Genomic DNA, 16574 nt, shown 5'->3' with positions numbered 1-16574 from the left:
TTCTACTGCAGCTACTGCTGTTTAGGGAAGTTAAATAGGTTACCTGAATTTAAGCAACTAAGCAATTTAACTAACTCAATATTTGCACAATTAAGGCCTCCTTCAGAGATTAAATGCTGATGATGTTGTACTAATTTCTATCAGCACTGCTATTGCATCTTCATACGCACCATGTGTTGAGGGGTGGGGGAGCCTGTAGCTTGGTGTCTGCATGTGGCTTTGCAGAGGGGTGTGCTAGGAGATCTCTCACTGTGGGGTGACCAGCTCGACTGAACCTCACCAGCTAAGGAAGTTCTCCAGCTGTGTTATTAGTTACTAGCTTTCTTGAGTGTGAGCAATCAATAACAAGGAGAAAGAGATACGGGAAAAATGAGTGTTATTCTTTTTTCTTTTGTGTGAACATATGTAATACTAGAATTAATCTTTTGAAAGCCATGAATTACTTTATGTAAAATCTGTGCTACTAAGCAGAAAATCTATCCTGCTGAGAGAAAAAAACAGAATTCTTCAGTATAATATCTGGTTTTGTGGGGAAGGAAGGGAGAATATTTTACAGTTTAGAGTATCACTTTGGGATATTTAGACAGGCTAGTAAATGATAGGTTTATTCTCCATTGTGAAAACAATAATTTTGAATTTTGGATTTGCAATAGCAGGAGAGATTGCTCAAGCAAACAGAGATATGAGGCGAAACTACTGCCATTCCTAAGTCATCCTTTTTTTTAATTATTATTATTTTTTTTTTATTGGGATAATGTAAAGAAAGCTAAAAATGGTCTTAGGCAAGTGGCTTGATCTTCTTCTATCTGTGTGGGGTGTGGAAGCGGAGCAGAGTGCTGTTCAGTAATAGCGCTGAACAGTGCTGTCCAGTAACAGTGCTGTTCTGTTCTTTGAGCAGAAGTTTGTTTCACAGACAGCTGGAATACTCACTGATCAGCTCTTCATTTGAATTTGCCTTATTGTCATGCCATATCTGTTCAGCAGTACAACCAGTAGCATGTTGTGCAGTTACCATGCCTTAATAATTTTGGCTACCTATGAGTCAGAGTTGGGATTTTCAGTGTTGCATATTTCTGATACCGTTTTATGCATTTGAAAACTGCATCAGTTTGATTTTTAATTAATGTTAAAAAAAAAAAAAAAAGTTTGTGTTACTTTCCCAGAGTTTTAATTTAAGAAAAAATATTTTTCCATTTTTTATTAAGAGCAAGGGAAGGAACCCCTTCATTACTGTGTTGCAGGAGTTCTGACTCTATTTTAAGAAAGAATTTTCCACTAACTTTGCCTTGTTCTTTGTTATTTAATGTTGGAGTTAAACCAGATCACATTTGGAGTTGTAAATGAAATTTATCTTCTCTTATTTTAATGTTATGTCATATTATTCATTTAACTGAGCTTGACTGTGGCTTTCCTTGGTGGTTCTTCCCTGCAGATATTGATGAGTGTGCTGCCAAGATGCATTACTGTCATGCCAATACTGTGTGTGTTAATTTGCCCGGATCCTATCGTTGTGACTGCGTCAAGGGATATGTCCGAATAGATGATTTCTCATGTACAGGTGAGCTCTTACGTATATAGCAATAGTGTTATCATAGTCTGTGTGCTTTGTGTATTCCTCACTTTCTAATAAGTCCCCAGGCCATACCAAAAGCAATGTACTAGTTGACCCACGGCTGGTATAATAGACACAAGTGTGATAGATAAAAACAGTATGAGGCATGTTTCCTATGTATGCACCCTTTGGGATTAACTGGAGGGTGGCTCAGGAAGATTTGTGGTGCATGCACCTGAGTGCTGTTGTCAACCAGGACATTGTCTGTTCATGTCCTACCTCTGGATTGCATGTGAGATGGACAGCTGGAGATCAGGTCATGTCAGGTTCCTAGCACTGATGTGCCTATCACCTTTCTCCAAAGTTTCAGTCCTGCCTCTTCACGAGAGAATAACTCATCCAAATCATTGGACCTGCTTGATTTTAGCAAGGACGTGAAAAGGATTCGCGTATAGTGAGAAGAAATGATGTTTTATTACATATAGTATAAACTGGTCAATGGACTGAAACATCAGAAATTAGCTAAGAGGAAAATTTTTGTAGACAAAGCTGAGATAAACAAATATATAAAAACAAAACTGAAAATGTATCATTACATGGTGTGAAAATTGTTGCTGTTAATGCTGAGAATTAATGTCTCCAGGACTACTGCGCGTTATTTAGAAAAGAGAAGTGGTACACTAGCATTAGATAATAAATCCAGTGATGCTTTTTTTTTTTTTAATACTTGTCAGCAAAATGAGCCCTAAAAATTCTTAGGGAAAGGTAGATAGGTCTCCTTTCCATCTACAGGTTTTTAAGAAACCTTCCCTGGCAATCTTTATTAAAAATGTGAGAAGTTACTGAAATGCCTTGGTCAACTATACTTAACTGGATAACATCTGTCAGCCACAATCTTCCAGAAAGGCTGATCTCAGCATTGTTTTCATGGTGCACCTATCTGGCAAGGAAGGAAAATATAAGACAGATTTATTGAAATGGCAATAAGCAAGCTTGACACAATACCAGGTTTAGAATTGTGTTAGGTGAGCTATTCTCTCAAGTGGAAGGATGGCACAGGAGTATTCAATATGAGAATGATTTCCAGCACAAAATAACTACTTTTGTAATGCTCTTCTTGTCCTTAGGGAAGGTCATAGTAAATGTTGACTTTCATGATGACAGCATGTCTTGGAGCCATGATGGTGTGGTTCATAAAAACTTCAGGAGGTCCTGCTCACCTCTTGAGGGAGGCTGATACTAAGTAGTTGCCAGGAAACTCATTCTTAGTTGGCCCAGAGAGCCATTATTTCTATATAAATTCTGTCCTTGGAGTTTTTCTTGATCTTTTATGTGTCAGAAAAGTTTCAGAACTTAAACTTCATTGTGTGTAACTGCTGTCTGAGGTAGCAGCCTTCAGTGATGGGGAAAGCGTTTTTGATAATTGCCAATTGCTTTCCATATATGCGCTACTAATTTTCTAATGTTCCTTTCCTTCTGGCAAGGCAGTATCATTAGGCATGCAAATCTTTTAGAAAGCAGGGTATTTGTGATTTACAGCAAACCTGTATGTTAGTAAGACGAGTTGCTTTACAGTAATCGGTGAACATTCTTTTAATGTGCATGCATGCAAACACACACAAAAAAATCCAGGACCTGTATAAGAAAGAAATAATGGAAAGAGTGAGATAAATATTTCTTGCAGTTTTTATTATCTTACTAAAATGACTTCTTTTGACATCACAGTTACAAAGCACAGCAAGTATGTAATGTAACTGAGAAGCTTGCTTCATTGTCTGTTGTATCTATGAATAATAGTACGTTACAATAACAAATGTGTTTAAAATAAGAGTGCAATAGAAGAAAAAAAGCAGGTAGCAAATACTTAACTAGTTCACTCTCATGCTGTCACCATTGTGTGTCAGACATGAGCAAAACAGATTCTAGCTATTACTCCATTTTTAATTTTTTATTCAAAAGAAATGAGAAATTATCTTTTATTGAACTATGAATTTGGGGACAAATCTGAAAGCTGAGTGAATTAGCATTCAGATTGCAGTTGAATATTGTGTATGTGGGATCAGGCTGTAATGGGCTCAAGATAAAGGTTAACAAGATTCAAATGTAAATGCTTAAGGCATGTGTACAGCTTTGCATGCGTTTTACGCTATGTTGACTCAAAACCAGAGATATTTTCAGAGTAAGAGGTATCATTCTTTGGGAAGACTGACTCTAATTCATCGAGGTACAAAGAGTCCTCGACTGAGGTGTGGGCTATTGAGAAAGTTCAGTATTGTTGGCCAGCCCTATGCTTGCTGGCCCCTGTGCTCTGGTGGCTTTCAGAAGTTGAGAATAAGTGATTTGTGGAAGCCTTAAGTGAGAAACATTTCTTTTGATCTGAACAGCGTATTCCAATTTGATATTGGGGTTTTTATCTTTTCAAAAAGAAATGAAGTGAAAATTGAAATGCTAGGTCAACTTGAACTGGGCAAAATGAGATGCTCAGTTTGCATATTGCTGAATTTTAAATATTCAGTTTCCTGTGTCTTTTCTCAAATTAAACACATTTGTACTGTTTTGCTGTTGATGAAACTTTTTTTTTTCCTCCAAACATTTGTTGAATAATATTTCTTGGTTCTGATCTTGACAACTGTTGGGCAGTAACTTCCCAATGTTATCTGTGAAAAAGTTACTATACTGGAAGCTGTGCTGAGTCCTTAGCAAAAGCAGTCACACAGACAAAGTAGTAACAAAAATAGTATTCTGAATGAAGTCTACAATTATATTAAAATCTGAAATATGATTTTAAATGAGTAGTGGATATTTTTGTATATAATCAATTTTAAGTCTTGCATAAGCAAAAGACCTGGTGTGCTGAGGTTCACCCCATGCTATTTTGTGATAGATTAATCAGCCTACCAATAGCTTGGACCAAGGAAAGTAGATTAATGAAAGAAAGATACATTTATGATTTTGTGCTTTCCTATTCCTGGAGCTTGGAGTTGTGAATGTTAATTAAGTTGTTCAGTGAAAGATGGTTTTATTAAGAGAAGTTACCCTTGAACAGGAAGCTTCTTTCACTCTCTTCCCATGACACTGACAGGTTGTTTATGTATTCTCCAGTAAATCACAGTCTTGCCCATTCTGAAAATGGCAGCAAGATTTGCTGCACTGGGTACTCTCGTTTACTGGAATCTACCGATTTAAAGCATTTTATTGACTTGCACAGTTTTTTACTCCTCTTGCTTGTTGAAAAATAAGTTCTCTTGGATTGCTTTTTTCTAACATAGCATTACGGGTGTTTGCTTCAAATGCTTTTTGAAACATTATAAATTTCATATTAAAAATCTCGTGTTTTTATTTCTGGTGGGCTGCATCTGTTCTCTGGTATGATTTTGGAAGTGTGTGTGTAGGTCTGTTCTTCTTCAGTTGGAAACAATATATTGTTTTTATGCCTCACTGCCATTGAATCAAGTGAGCAAATGCTGTTTTATTGTAATAGGCTTTAAGTTATCCATATAAACTAGATATATTGGGGTGACATGAAGAAGAAATGGTGTAGATGGGTCTCATCTGTTTCTGCATATTACTGGCGTTTTCTATGGAGATGATAGTGATAAAAATACCTGGCCTTTAACATAGAATCACAGAATCATAGAATGGCCTGGGTTGGAAGGGATCTTAAGGATCATCTAATTCCAAACCTCCTGCCATAGGCAGGGATGCCACCCACTAGATTAGGTTGCTCAGGGCCTCATCTAACTGGGTCTTCGACACCTCCAGGAATAGGGCAACCACAAACTCTCTGGGCCACCTGTTCCAGTGCCTCACCACCCTCTGAGTGAAAAATTTCCTTCTAACCTCTAATCTAAATCTCCCGTCTTTTAGTTTAAAACCATTCCCCCTTGTCCTATCATTATCTACCTGAGGAAAGAGTCCTTCTATCTCCTTTTTATAAGACCACTTTAAATATCTTTAACAGCTGTGATAGCCATTTAAAGAAATACATTATTATTTCTCAATGTTTTCCTTGGGGCCACATGGGACACTGAAAACTCCGTAAAATCTAGCAGTCGTTCAAAGAGTAAGTTTCTTTGTTTGTTTTATAGTTGCATTTGAGCTTGGATGCTCCATTTTGGGTTGAAAATTTTTACAATTTCCTCCAAGTATTCGCTAATGATCTAATGATACACGAAAGCTTAAAAAAAAGTGTTCAAATGAGAATGCAAATACTTTTTTTTTTTTTTTTTAACTGTTCTTATAACTCAATGTCCTCTAGCAAAATGAAGAAGCATCCTTTGGGCTTGAGAATTACTTTCCCAATTTTGTTTTGGGGACATCTATTCAAGAAATAGGATGGAAAGCTAAGTGATCGCTAAGCATGTGTCAGTGGCATGTTCTGCCAAAATGTGTTGCAAGCTATATGCAAACATTTTCCTCTTTATGCACCAAACTAGCCTGACAGGTGTTCTTCCTCCATGAAAGAAACCCAGCTCCAGATTTTACTGTGGACTTGTGCAGTTCTGCATGATGTTTGACTATTGGACTGTGCCTTTAACCCTTTCTCAGTCCTCATTTTGTGATAAAATTCAAAGAACTTCTCTTACCTTTGGCTCCTCTAAGCAAAGAGTCACTAAAACATTACTTGGAAAAGACAAGCCTTTACTTACCACAGAAACATTTGTATTTTGAAAATAAGTTACTTTGTATTTTCATCCTATGGAAAAATTGATGTTATGTAGAAATATATTGTTTAGGAAAAAAGAACAACCTTAGAATTTAAATGTTTCTTAATCTGTACTTTATATGTTAATCTGATTTACAGTATGGATAGGGAAAAGAAAGTAGGAAAACCTAATGGTTTGGAAGGATCATCTCATAAGCCCCTTTTAGTACTTTCTGGAGGAGCATTCAGTTTTGAATACAATGCCCTTTCAGAACAAGCCTTTCTGCAGTATGTTGGCTGTGAACATGCAAGCATATATAGCAATCTTTCCAATGTAGCATATTTAAAGGATTGTGCCTAAAGCATAGAGAGATGTGGAGTTCTGCAAAATCTAAATTTCAAGGAAAAATAAACAGCAGCTCCCTTCTCCTGCTCTTCCTTCCTCCCCTCCCCCATCCAAGAAAGGTAACTCAACTGCGGAAATTTCCTGCAATGGTTAGAGCAAAAATTGTTCAAATTGTTTGCTATCACTGAAATTGATGCCTTGAGATTTTTGTTGCTGGAGTTTACCTGTCAGGTTCAAGATGGTGTATTTGACCCCATAATAATACCAATAATGCAGCAAGCTTCACAGTGGCGAGGTGGCAATCTCAAAGGGCAGGCTCCTGGCCTGTCATCCAGGACCACGGTGTGTGTTTGAAAAAGACCTGAATAGAAGCTTTTAGGCAGCAAATTGGTAATATAGTCACTCTTGGAAAGAAAGTGCTGTTACTGCAATCTAACCTACTGACCCTCTTTTCTACCACCTCCTTTTTGGTGAACTAAATTAGCATTCAAGAAGGAAACATTAATATTTTGTTGTGGCACTTGGACTTTCCAAGTATTGTGCAGGGTCTTGCATGTTCAGAGATCAGTAAATAAATGTTACCGCTGTTCAGATGATGGACAAAATAGACACGTCTGCTAGCTGAAAACGTGAAATCTGGGTCAGTAGGCAGTCAAGATAGGTCTGTAGTGGAATTTTCAGGCACGTTCAGGGGAAGTGCCCTCTTCAGATGCTGCTGTTCTAAAGTATATCACTGGTGGTTATCTTACCTAGCATGACATAATTTTAAGAGAAACATTATGAAAAATATGAATTGAGTTTAGGTCATAGTCACGTATCACCATTTACAGATTAGGTAGCAGATGTTCAGCACAGTGGATACTACTGGGGGTAAGGACCTCAGTAAGATCTGGACTCTCCTGATTTTGTTTGATGCTAATATATTAATATATACTGCTCTGAAGCATTCCCTGCTTTGGAGTCCACTCTGTCCTCTACATGCTGAGGACAGCCCATTGTCCTTCTGTGACCTTGGCTTGCTTGCGTGTTGTCTTGCTGCAGCTATCTTCAGGGCGATACTTGGACGTCTCCAAATGCATTTGGAAATTGGTTTTAAGTAACCCTGAATGGATGTTGCTATAATTGTATTAACTCAGCAGGCACAAAATACTCTGATGCTAGTCTCTTCTTTCCCGAGGTCCTTATGTGTCAAGTGCTAAAAGGCAGGACAGGAATTAGCTCTCAGCGTTAAGCAGTACTCTTTTGTTTGAACTACAGTCAATAGCATCTCTGTTCCCAGAACTGTGAAGGAAAATGTTTAGTTTCAGGTGCCTTGAAATGCAGAAACATTTGTTTCAAGTTCCTAGGAGGGCTGTTGGCCAAGTTCAGCAGCAGGTAATCTATGTGCCGGTGGGTATTACCTGCATCAGAGAGCATTTCTTTGCTCTGCAGGACAAGTCAACAGATGACTAGAAGAGTACTGAGTCAATCCAGCAAAACAAAAGCAGAGTGAATCTGTGTCAGATGACTGATACTCACACAGGTCTTGACTCAGAACCCATTAACTCAATGGAAAGCTTTCAATTGCATTCATTTTGGCTTTAGATAAGTCCCGTAGAGAGATAACTACTGCACTCTTGCCACAGGAAGCTCTATTGATAATAATACTAAACAGGATAATTCTTTAGTACTGTCAGAAAATGCTGTATTAACATGGATAAGGTAGATTTTCAATGCATCCCTGGACAGCTGATAAGTATTTAATTGCTGTTTTGGAAAAGGGGTAGTTGAGGTAAGGAGAAGTGGAGCATCTAACCCAAATTCATGGTGGCACAAATGCGACACTGGTAGCTTTGAAGATTCTAGTAAATGGAGTCTGAAAAATGAGGTGTGGGAAAAACACAGACATACCAACAAGGATCAGTATTTTCACTGGAAACAATAGCGATTCTTCGAAGCACAATGTGCATAGGCCTTGAGTAGTAACCATGTGACCTTCGTGTTGTAAATCTTCTTCTTGTTCTTTCTATGAAGTTCTGTAACATCTTTTGTTACTTAGGAATTGAATTATTCCCGTCCTCTACTTTTTAAATGCTGTGTTACATTCTGTTGTTCCTGACTTCACCTTCATTTAGTAATTTAACTGCAACATTTTTTACATTCCTTCCTTTTAAAAATGCCATTGGGGAACTGCATATTATTTGCTTCTAAGTGTTTTCAATCTGGGAAAAAATGCGTTCAAAATGTAATATTTAGAGTGATTTAAATTCCTCACTGGTAAATAGTTTAATTAAACATCTTTGTGCTTTCTTGTGCTCGAGGCATGGATGTGTTGCTAATTTGTCCAGAATAGTTGGTAATCCTTTCAAGTCCTTCTGACACATTGATTTTCTCTAACTTTATTAATAGTAAAATTAATTAAACAGCTGACCACAAGTCATGCTGATAGTTGTATTTCTGGACTTAGGGATAATTAGCATTTTTACATGATTTTTTAGGTGCAGCCTTTGGTGCTGGTGCATATGCTATAATTTAGTATTTCAAATTGCATGTGCATGCTCAGTGGCTTAAAAATCGTGATTTTGATTTAATATTCATTCAAGACTGATAAATGAAGCTGTCTATCTAAAGAACAAGTAAGGGTAACTTTTTCCATGTCACCCAGTCAGCATTTGTCCTGAGCTCCTTTACGGAGGATTTCTTCTTGATTCAACAGGACTAAATCAATTTCTGTGGTCTGTGAGACTTGATCTCTATCCTAAACCTAGCAATTACTACAAATGGTTCATGAGTTGAGAGCTGGAATGGAGAGCCACCACACCAATGTGTTAGTGGGAACATGCCGTCTTCAAAACATGCAGAGGATGCTGGATCAGTGTCAGTGGCTGGAAGCAAAAAGCTCTCGTGTTTTAGTCATCCACTTCCACAGTAGATGTAACTTGATTTTGGGAAAGATGTTATTCAATCAAATTCTGATCTTTTTGGACCTCTAACAGCCAGGACTCGTCATCTTATCTGTTCAAACAAGAATACATTCCCTCAACACCGTATCCTGTTTATAGAAACCATTCGGTTGCATTCCCGTACCAAATAATGGAAAAAACTGAATCATGGAAAGGACATCTGGTTCACCACCCTGCCTCGAGGCAGGATCCATGGTACCTAAAACATCCTTAGTCTCACCCGTTCTTAGAGGGAAAAAAAAAAAAACACACACAAAACAAAACAGGGAATTCCTTAACATCTTTCCCTCTCCGCTGTACTCAGCCATTTGGAAAGGCTTGCTTAATGGCTAACTTAAATCTCCCTTGCCACAAGTTAAGCCTGTCACCTTTTGTCATATTCTCAGTGAACATGAAGAATGCTTTGACCTTTCTATTTGCAGTCCTTGTTAATATTTAAAACCTCTTTTCATGAATGTGCTTTACTCTTCCTGTCTTTAACCTAAAATAACCTATCTTTAGGTTTATGGCCAAGCAGTGCAGAAGTATTCCAAGTTTTTATCCTAACTTCATGTTTTCCCCTCGGAAAGATCTGGCCCTGTGCTCTGCCCCTACCCCCCTCTCTCCACAGCATCCTTTTGGTGTCTTAAAGAAGCTTTTTTTTTTTTTTTTGGCATTTAGCTGCAAGATGGTGTGTGTGTGTGTAAAGGAAGAAGCTCTAAAGCATGATCCCAAGTAAGATGCATGGTGTGTATATGGTCAGCAATTCAGATGGGCACATGTGGCCTAACCCACCAATACCAATTAAAAGATTCCCAGGCTGTGTTCATATCTACTGCCAAAGGCTGGTTAGCTAGGCACAACACTGACCATGCTGGATGGGAGTTCTCTATTTTCCTTGCTATATCCTTTTTTTCTGCTTAAACAGATTGTTCAAGTAGATGAAGATGAAATTTTACGTGGATGACTAATGGCTAGACAGAGATTCTGTACAGTGTTTCTTGTGCCGCATGAATGGGTTATATGGCTGGTCTATTTGCAGTAGTAATGACTAACATGCTACTGTCAGGAAATCTTACAGAAAAAAAGGCTCGAGTGCTCTTCCAGTATGCTTACGTATATGTTGTGTGTGGCATCTGTGGTCTGGTGTGACCAAAATCTGTGTAGTGTATGGCACTTACATACACATCTCTTCCACAGAAATCCCACGCTGAGGAAGCGGAGCCCTTCCTTGGTGGAGCGTGGGAGTGCCAAATTCCTGCCACTTTTATTTAAGAAAGATTTAAGAAATGATGGAAATGATCAGGGATGCCATTGCTAGAGCCCTAGAAGGACCAGGGACTTGCAGTATATTAACTTGGATTTGACAGATGTGTGACTTGGGGATTTCCTCCTGAAAGGTGGTGTGCCATGGTAGATGAGACCAGTCTGCCAATGAACAACTGGCATATCCGTGAAATGTGCAGCACGTAGCTGCACGTATCTTGTATTTGCTGCTTGGATTTAAGATTTGCAGAATAAGGCCTTTATTTCTGAAACAAAGGAATTATATGCAGCTTGTTAAGTTTAACAGAATTTTTTCTGTAAAATACATGCTGCTTATGTCTGATATTTTTTTTGTCAGTGACAAATATGTATGACAAAAGTTTTTCCAAGTCTTGTTTTTTCCTTTTTACTCTAAATATGTATTTTACACTCAGAAATATTTCATTAATATTTCTCACTTCAGTATGGTATCATTTTTGTACCTGTGCTGAATATTTCATAGATGTGTGGATATTGATTGGGAAAACTTAATATTTTATTAACAACTATTGATTTTTGAATATCAATTACTGTATGCAAGTGATCAAAGAATTGCCTTCTGAGTAATCTTAGATACTGAAAAGACCTTAGGACCCTGGTTCAATGATGGCTGCATTCTGTGTTTGAAGTGTCTGGGGTGGTGTAAGCCCTGTTTAGGCATGTGTTGTAAATTATCCAACTCTTGCTTTGCTAGTTCTGTGGATTCCCAGATAACTTAAAATAATAAAAATTCAGCAGAAACGTGTTTATGGAGGGGTGGTGGATGGGGCAGATTTTCTCTTGCTCTGAAGGTGTGCAATGTGGTCTGTCCTTTGGGGTGGTTTGGTACTGTTTTTGGAACATCTTTATGTTCTGTCCATCAACAAGAATATTGATATGGGTAATTAGTATTGGTAATATTTGGAGGTGAATGCTAGTACGTCTGATAACCTCGATAACTTAAATGAATTTCTGTGTTTGTAAACTTGAATGAATAACCATAAATCTGGTAGTGTTGCCTTTCTGAACGGTTGATAAAATAATTTTAAAGACTGTGGAGAAGCTGCCACTGGCAAGCAGACTTTCTTGGTCCTTAAGACATGCAGCCTTTGGGAATAGCACAGAGGGGAGTGGGAAAGAGATGCTTTGATGTCTCACTTTGTAGTTAATATTTTCATTCTTTCTACTGTAGGCTTTTTGTCTCATAGTATGAAAATACGCCAGTTCAGTTACATGATTGCTTGCAGTAATTGCTTAAATTGGGGATCCGTAACTGTTTTAGGAATAACTTTCATCGTTCACTGTCAGAGAAGCGGGACAGAGCTAGACAAACGAATGACCCAGCATCGCTAATCATTCGATTAGTTTATTGCCAGTGTGTGGAATGTTTTCTTTTCACAGTTAACAAATGAAGTTCATTTTTAGAAAATATCATTTAGGTGTTTTGGGGAAGGCTTTCCTGCCATGGCAGATGATAGCAGAAAGGGCTCTGAAGCAAAGCATAAGGGTGAAACAGAAAAAGAGCTTAATGACCTGTAAGAGTAAATTTTTTTTTCTTATTTATTTACGGTGAAGAAAAGTTTCCAAGCTACAAAACATTTTCAGGATCGTAGGGATTTGATTTAGTTTCCTTTGCGCTTCTCATAATGGAAGGTCCTATTTTGAAAAAAATAATGTACATAAGCTTTCATAATGTTGAACTATCAAATAATGTTTGTCCTTTTTGCTAGTTTTTGGCTTGCCTTTTTTTTCCTTTTTCTTCTAAAATAGCACAGATGTTTTCATTGGTATGTGGAATATCTGGCATAGCAAATTCTTCTTCAAGCAGCAAATTAAGAATGTACATATTTATGCACATATGCAGTCCACAAAGGGGTGAAGGAATCCACTGAGTTTTTGGAGCCTTGCTTTCAGATGGATTCCTTGGTATCTATCCAGTCCTGAGCTGCATCCCATATTTTACTTAGGCCATAAATGTGGCTTTGGAATAAAGCAAAGACGTTCAAACTGTAATCACTTTCCAGCACAACATAAAATGTCACTGTCTTGTGACACTGTCTAGCATGAGCTAGCAGTATCTACTCAGTACAGAGCTAAATAAATGTTCTCTCCTTTTACCTCACTTTGTACATGCTTTTAAGAATTACACAAATACTATAATGCATTATGCAAAGTCATAGAAACACAGAATCATAGAATGGCTTGGGTTGGAAGGGGCCTTAAAGACCACCTGGTTCCACTCCCCCCAGCCATAGGCAGGGATGCCACCCACTAGACCAGGTTGCACAGACCCCATCCAGCCTGGCCTTGAACACCTCCAGGGATGGGGCAACCACAGCTTCTCCGGGCAACCTGTTCCAGTGCCTCACCACCCTCTGAGTGAAGAATTTCCTCTTAACATCTAATCCAAATCTCTTGTCTTTTAGTTTAAGGCCATTCCCCCTTGCCCCGTCATTATCTGCCCAAGTAAAAAGTTGCTCTATTTTTTTTATAAACCCTCTTTAAGTACCAAAAAGCTGCAATGAGGTCTCTGCGGAGCCTTCTCTTCTTCAGGCTGAACAGCCCCAGCTTTCTCAGTTTTCAATTATAAGCGATGAATGGAAAAGGTAAGCAGTGGTCTTGTATGGTTTTACAGTGTCCAGATGCGTTTCTCAATAGTAATGGGGAAAGAAAGAAGATAGACTCCATCCGATCTTGCTATACTTCATACATCCTTCTCTTCTGAGTAGGCCCTTTTACTCATTGCCTCGCTGCATCTTCAGTACTCTCTCCAGTTTTGGGACCAAGAGCTTGCACATGCAGAGATCTTCAGTTGAAATGTCTTAAAGGTTTTCTGTGACCTAGTGGAGCAGATTTTATATATGAGCATGCATGAGCCCCACTCTGTGAGGGGCTGCACACTGCCAGCTCCCAAGGCACGAGCAGGCTAACAGGATATGTCAGATCATTGTCAACAGGTTTTCAGACCATGACAAAATCCTAGAGCTGATTATATGATCTGAGCATGGACCAGAGTGTGCCTCTTGAGGAAGAGTGCACTGTGATATGGATGGCACCCTTCATTACTAGTAAGGAAGGCCTCCAGCTTGAGGTTCAGTCTTAGGCATGAAGGTTATTTCTTCCTCTCTAGGAACAAGGGTAGCCTAACGTATTGAAAGCATATTCATTTCCCTGTTTCTCTGCCTGGCATGCTAAAATCACAACTATCTTTTGATCACTTCACACTTAGGAAATGAGGCTTATTTTAGTTTCTGGTGAAGATTAAAAATCCACAGTCCAAGTGACTCTTCTCTGCCCTGATCTGGGCTCTGTAACTGTTGTAAGCTGACGTAAAATTTCTATGGCATCTGATGATGAAGGCTTCTCTGTATTTTTGTGTGTTGCTGCTGTTAGACTTGAACCACTGACTGGGCTTACTAAAATGAAAAAGCTGCAGATGAAAATAACAACAGCTACATTCTTAGCTGATGTTTAATGTGTGACAGTAACAGAAATCGTACATCTTGCAGAATTGTTTGCTTAGGGCACTGGTGAGAGTGAAATGTATAAACGTACATACGTCTTTCATGGCTGATGCTTTCAGAAGACACTGAAAGGACCTTTTTTTTAAGGGCAACTGAGCAGTGTTCCAACTGGTATTGCTAAAATGGATGACCAGTTCTCAGTGATTGAGTACCCACAGCTGAATGTTATTGATGATACTTGTAAAGGCAGCAATGGGTTTCTTTATTGCACAGAGACTGAAGAAGTTGTGTAAAAAGTCAGCTGGAAAGACTTAATCCAAGGCATTAATTGAATTGGAAATGTAACTTTTTTTAAAAGGAACTTTAGAAACAAAAAGCGATAATGAGATAGGAGAATTTAATGCTCCTTTAATATTCTGATATGTAATCTATGTAGACTCCTTTTCCAAGGAGCCAGCTTTTTTGCATATGTTTTATAAACAAATAGTCAAATAAGCATTTTTGACTTGGAATGAACTCAATGCAAAAATAAGTAGGGATTTTTTTTCTTACATGTGTTTATATATATATATATATATATATATATATATATATATATAAATAAATGTTATGGCTAAATATTCAGGTAGTAATCAACACTGAGGTTGCTAAAAGTGAGGTTAGCTAGCAATCTGAAAAATCCAGAAGCTGGGTTTATAGCTTGTAGAAATGAAATGATATGTTTATTCAGGTCTCCTGTCAAACTGGACTTAGAATAAGTCTCTCTTTAAGTCACTGCTGCTTTTGATTTGGTGCTCTGAGATTGTTGATTTATTAAAAATCATCTATGCCATTAGACTGCCTGTCAGGATCCATAAATTGGATTGGGAACCAAGGGCAGTTATTACTCTATGTGGATTTTGGTTTTGTGTTGGAGAAAAGAGGCTAATGAATTCACTGACAAAATGATTTCTTACTTCTTTAGAAATATGAAGCCCTCACCTGATATTTTTTCAGAAGTCCTTAGAGGTATTTTTCTTATGTTATTTCAGTGGGCTAACTGCCTTTATGGTCCAAATTTCTGTTCCAATGGAAAGTTTAGTGTTCTTAACATGGTTAGAGATGTTGAGATTAAAACAAATTAGTGAAGTACAGTGAACTTGAGAAACTAATGCTGCATGAAGGTTAAGTGCTTATTGTGCTTTGGTGTACGAGTACATTCAGGCAGCTCTTGAAGGATGTTAACAGATCAATTTTGAATCCTGTGCTGTAGATTGTCCCAGTTATATAGGTTTTCCAGCAACAGATGGTTTAAGAATAAATCACTATTAAAATGAAAAAGCTTTTATTCTTGTCTTATTAGCATAGTGCAGCTCTTAACAGTTCATGATCTGCGTACTAAATAAAAGCAATATGCAGATATGTCTCATGGAAACTGAGGACAAGACTTAACTACTTATCAGAAAGATTTTATAAGGTGCTGAGCTGCTGATTGCTACTGGATTGTTTCTGCAGGCCTGTGTTGGCTCTCCAGTCAGAAATAATACTTCTCAAGCTGGATCTGAGCCTGCAAAGTATTAAGCATCTGCTGCAAAATTTTTAATTTCTTCCCTTTGTGCACATTAATGTGGGTACTGGGTTGTCAGCAAATCTCCAGAAGGACTCTGTACTATATATATTTTGGACTTTGTTTTGAACTTTTCTGTCTCTCCTTTCTATGTGCTGCATGGGAATAGAAAGCAAGTTTAAGTAGCGACTGAGGACTTCCACTCTGTAAACATCTGGACCTAAAACTGTTAGTGTTTTAGTCTTTTAATGTCTCATTTTTTTCCTCAACCAAAAAAAAAAAAAGGCAAAAAAAGCCCCAAGAAACAAAACAAAACAAAAAAAATCTGTGACAATGTTTAATAAAGCAACAAACTTTGTAATAGATTTCTACTGTGTGAAATTCCATAAGGATAAGTTTCTTTAATGACTTCTGCTTATGTTTCTCCTTGTCTGACAGCTCTACAGGCACCATAATTCTGTGCAAGAAAGGTCTTCTGACCTTCTCTTTTCCTCTGTATTTTCTGAAAACATCACTTTGGGTGATTGTCTCTGAACCTTTTTAGAAAATATTCTTTAATTAAGTCTTCGCTGAGGAACATAAAGCTACAGTCACTTATTTGAGCAATTCCTAGCTTATGAAATTTACACAGCTGGTGGTGGTCACCATATTTTTATTCATCATTATTATTATGAAATCCTAGTATTGGATGTAGTTTTATTTAGAGATACCAGATTTGCCATTTAAGCAATGTTAGTCTGCTGTCTGTGACAGATTTTTCACTCTCTGATTACATCACAATTCAATGCAATGTTACTTTTTAGAAACAAACATTGT

General features: G+C 37.8%; 1 protein-coding gene across 1 annotated transcript in view; it reads left to right on the top strand.

Annotated features, from left to right (window-relative positions):
- The window catches only part of NELL1 (neural EGFL like 1), a 295005-nt gene that overhangs the window by 141506 nt on the left and 136925 nt on the right, over nucleotides 1-16574 (top strand). The window contains exon 13 of the mRNA XM_050711117.1: nucleotides 1433-1558. Coding sequence (XP_050567074.1) covers nucleotides 1433-1558 — 126 coding nt within the window. The remainder of the gene's footprint in view (nucleotides 1-1432; nucleotides 1559-16574) is intronic.

The sequence above is a fragment of the Cygnus atratus genome, chromosome 5 (genome assembly GCF_013377495.2).
Source record: "Cygnus atratus isolate AKBS03 ecotype Queensland, Australia chromosome 5, CAtr_DNAZoo_HiC_assembly, whole genome shotgun sequence".
Taxonomy (NCBI): Eukaryota; Metazoa; Chordata; class Aves; order Anseriformes; family Anatidae; genus Cygnus; species Cygnus atratus.
Note: the sequence above shows the minus strand (reverse complement) of the source record. Positions and strands in the feature narration are given on the sequence as shown.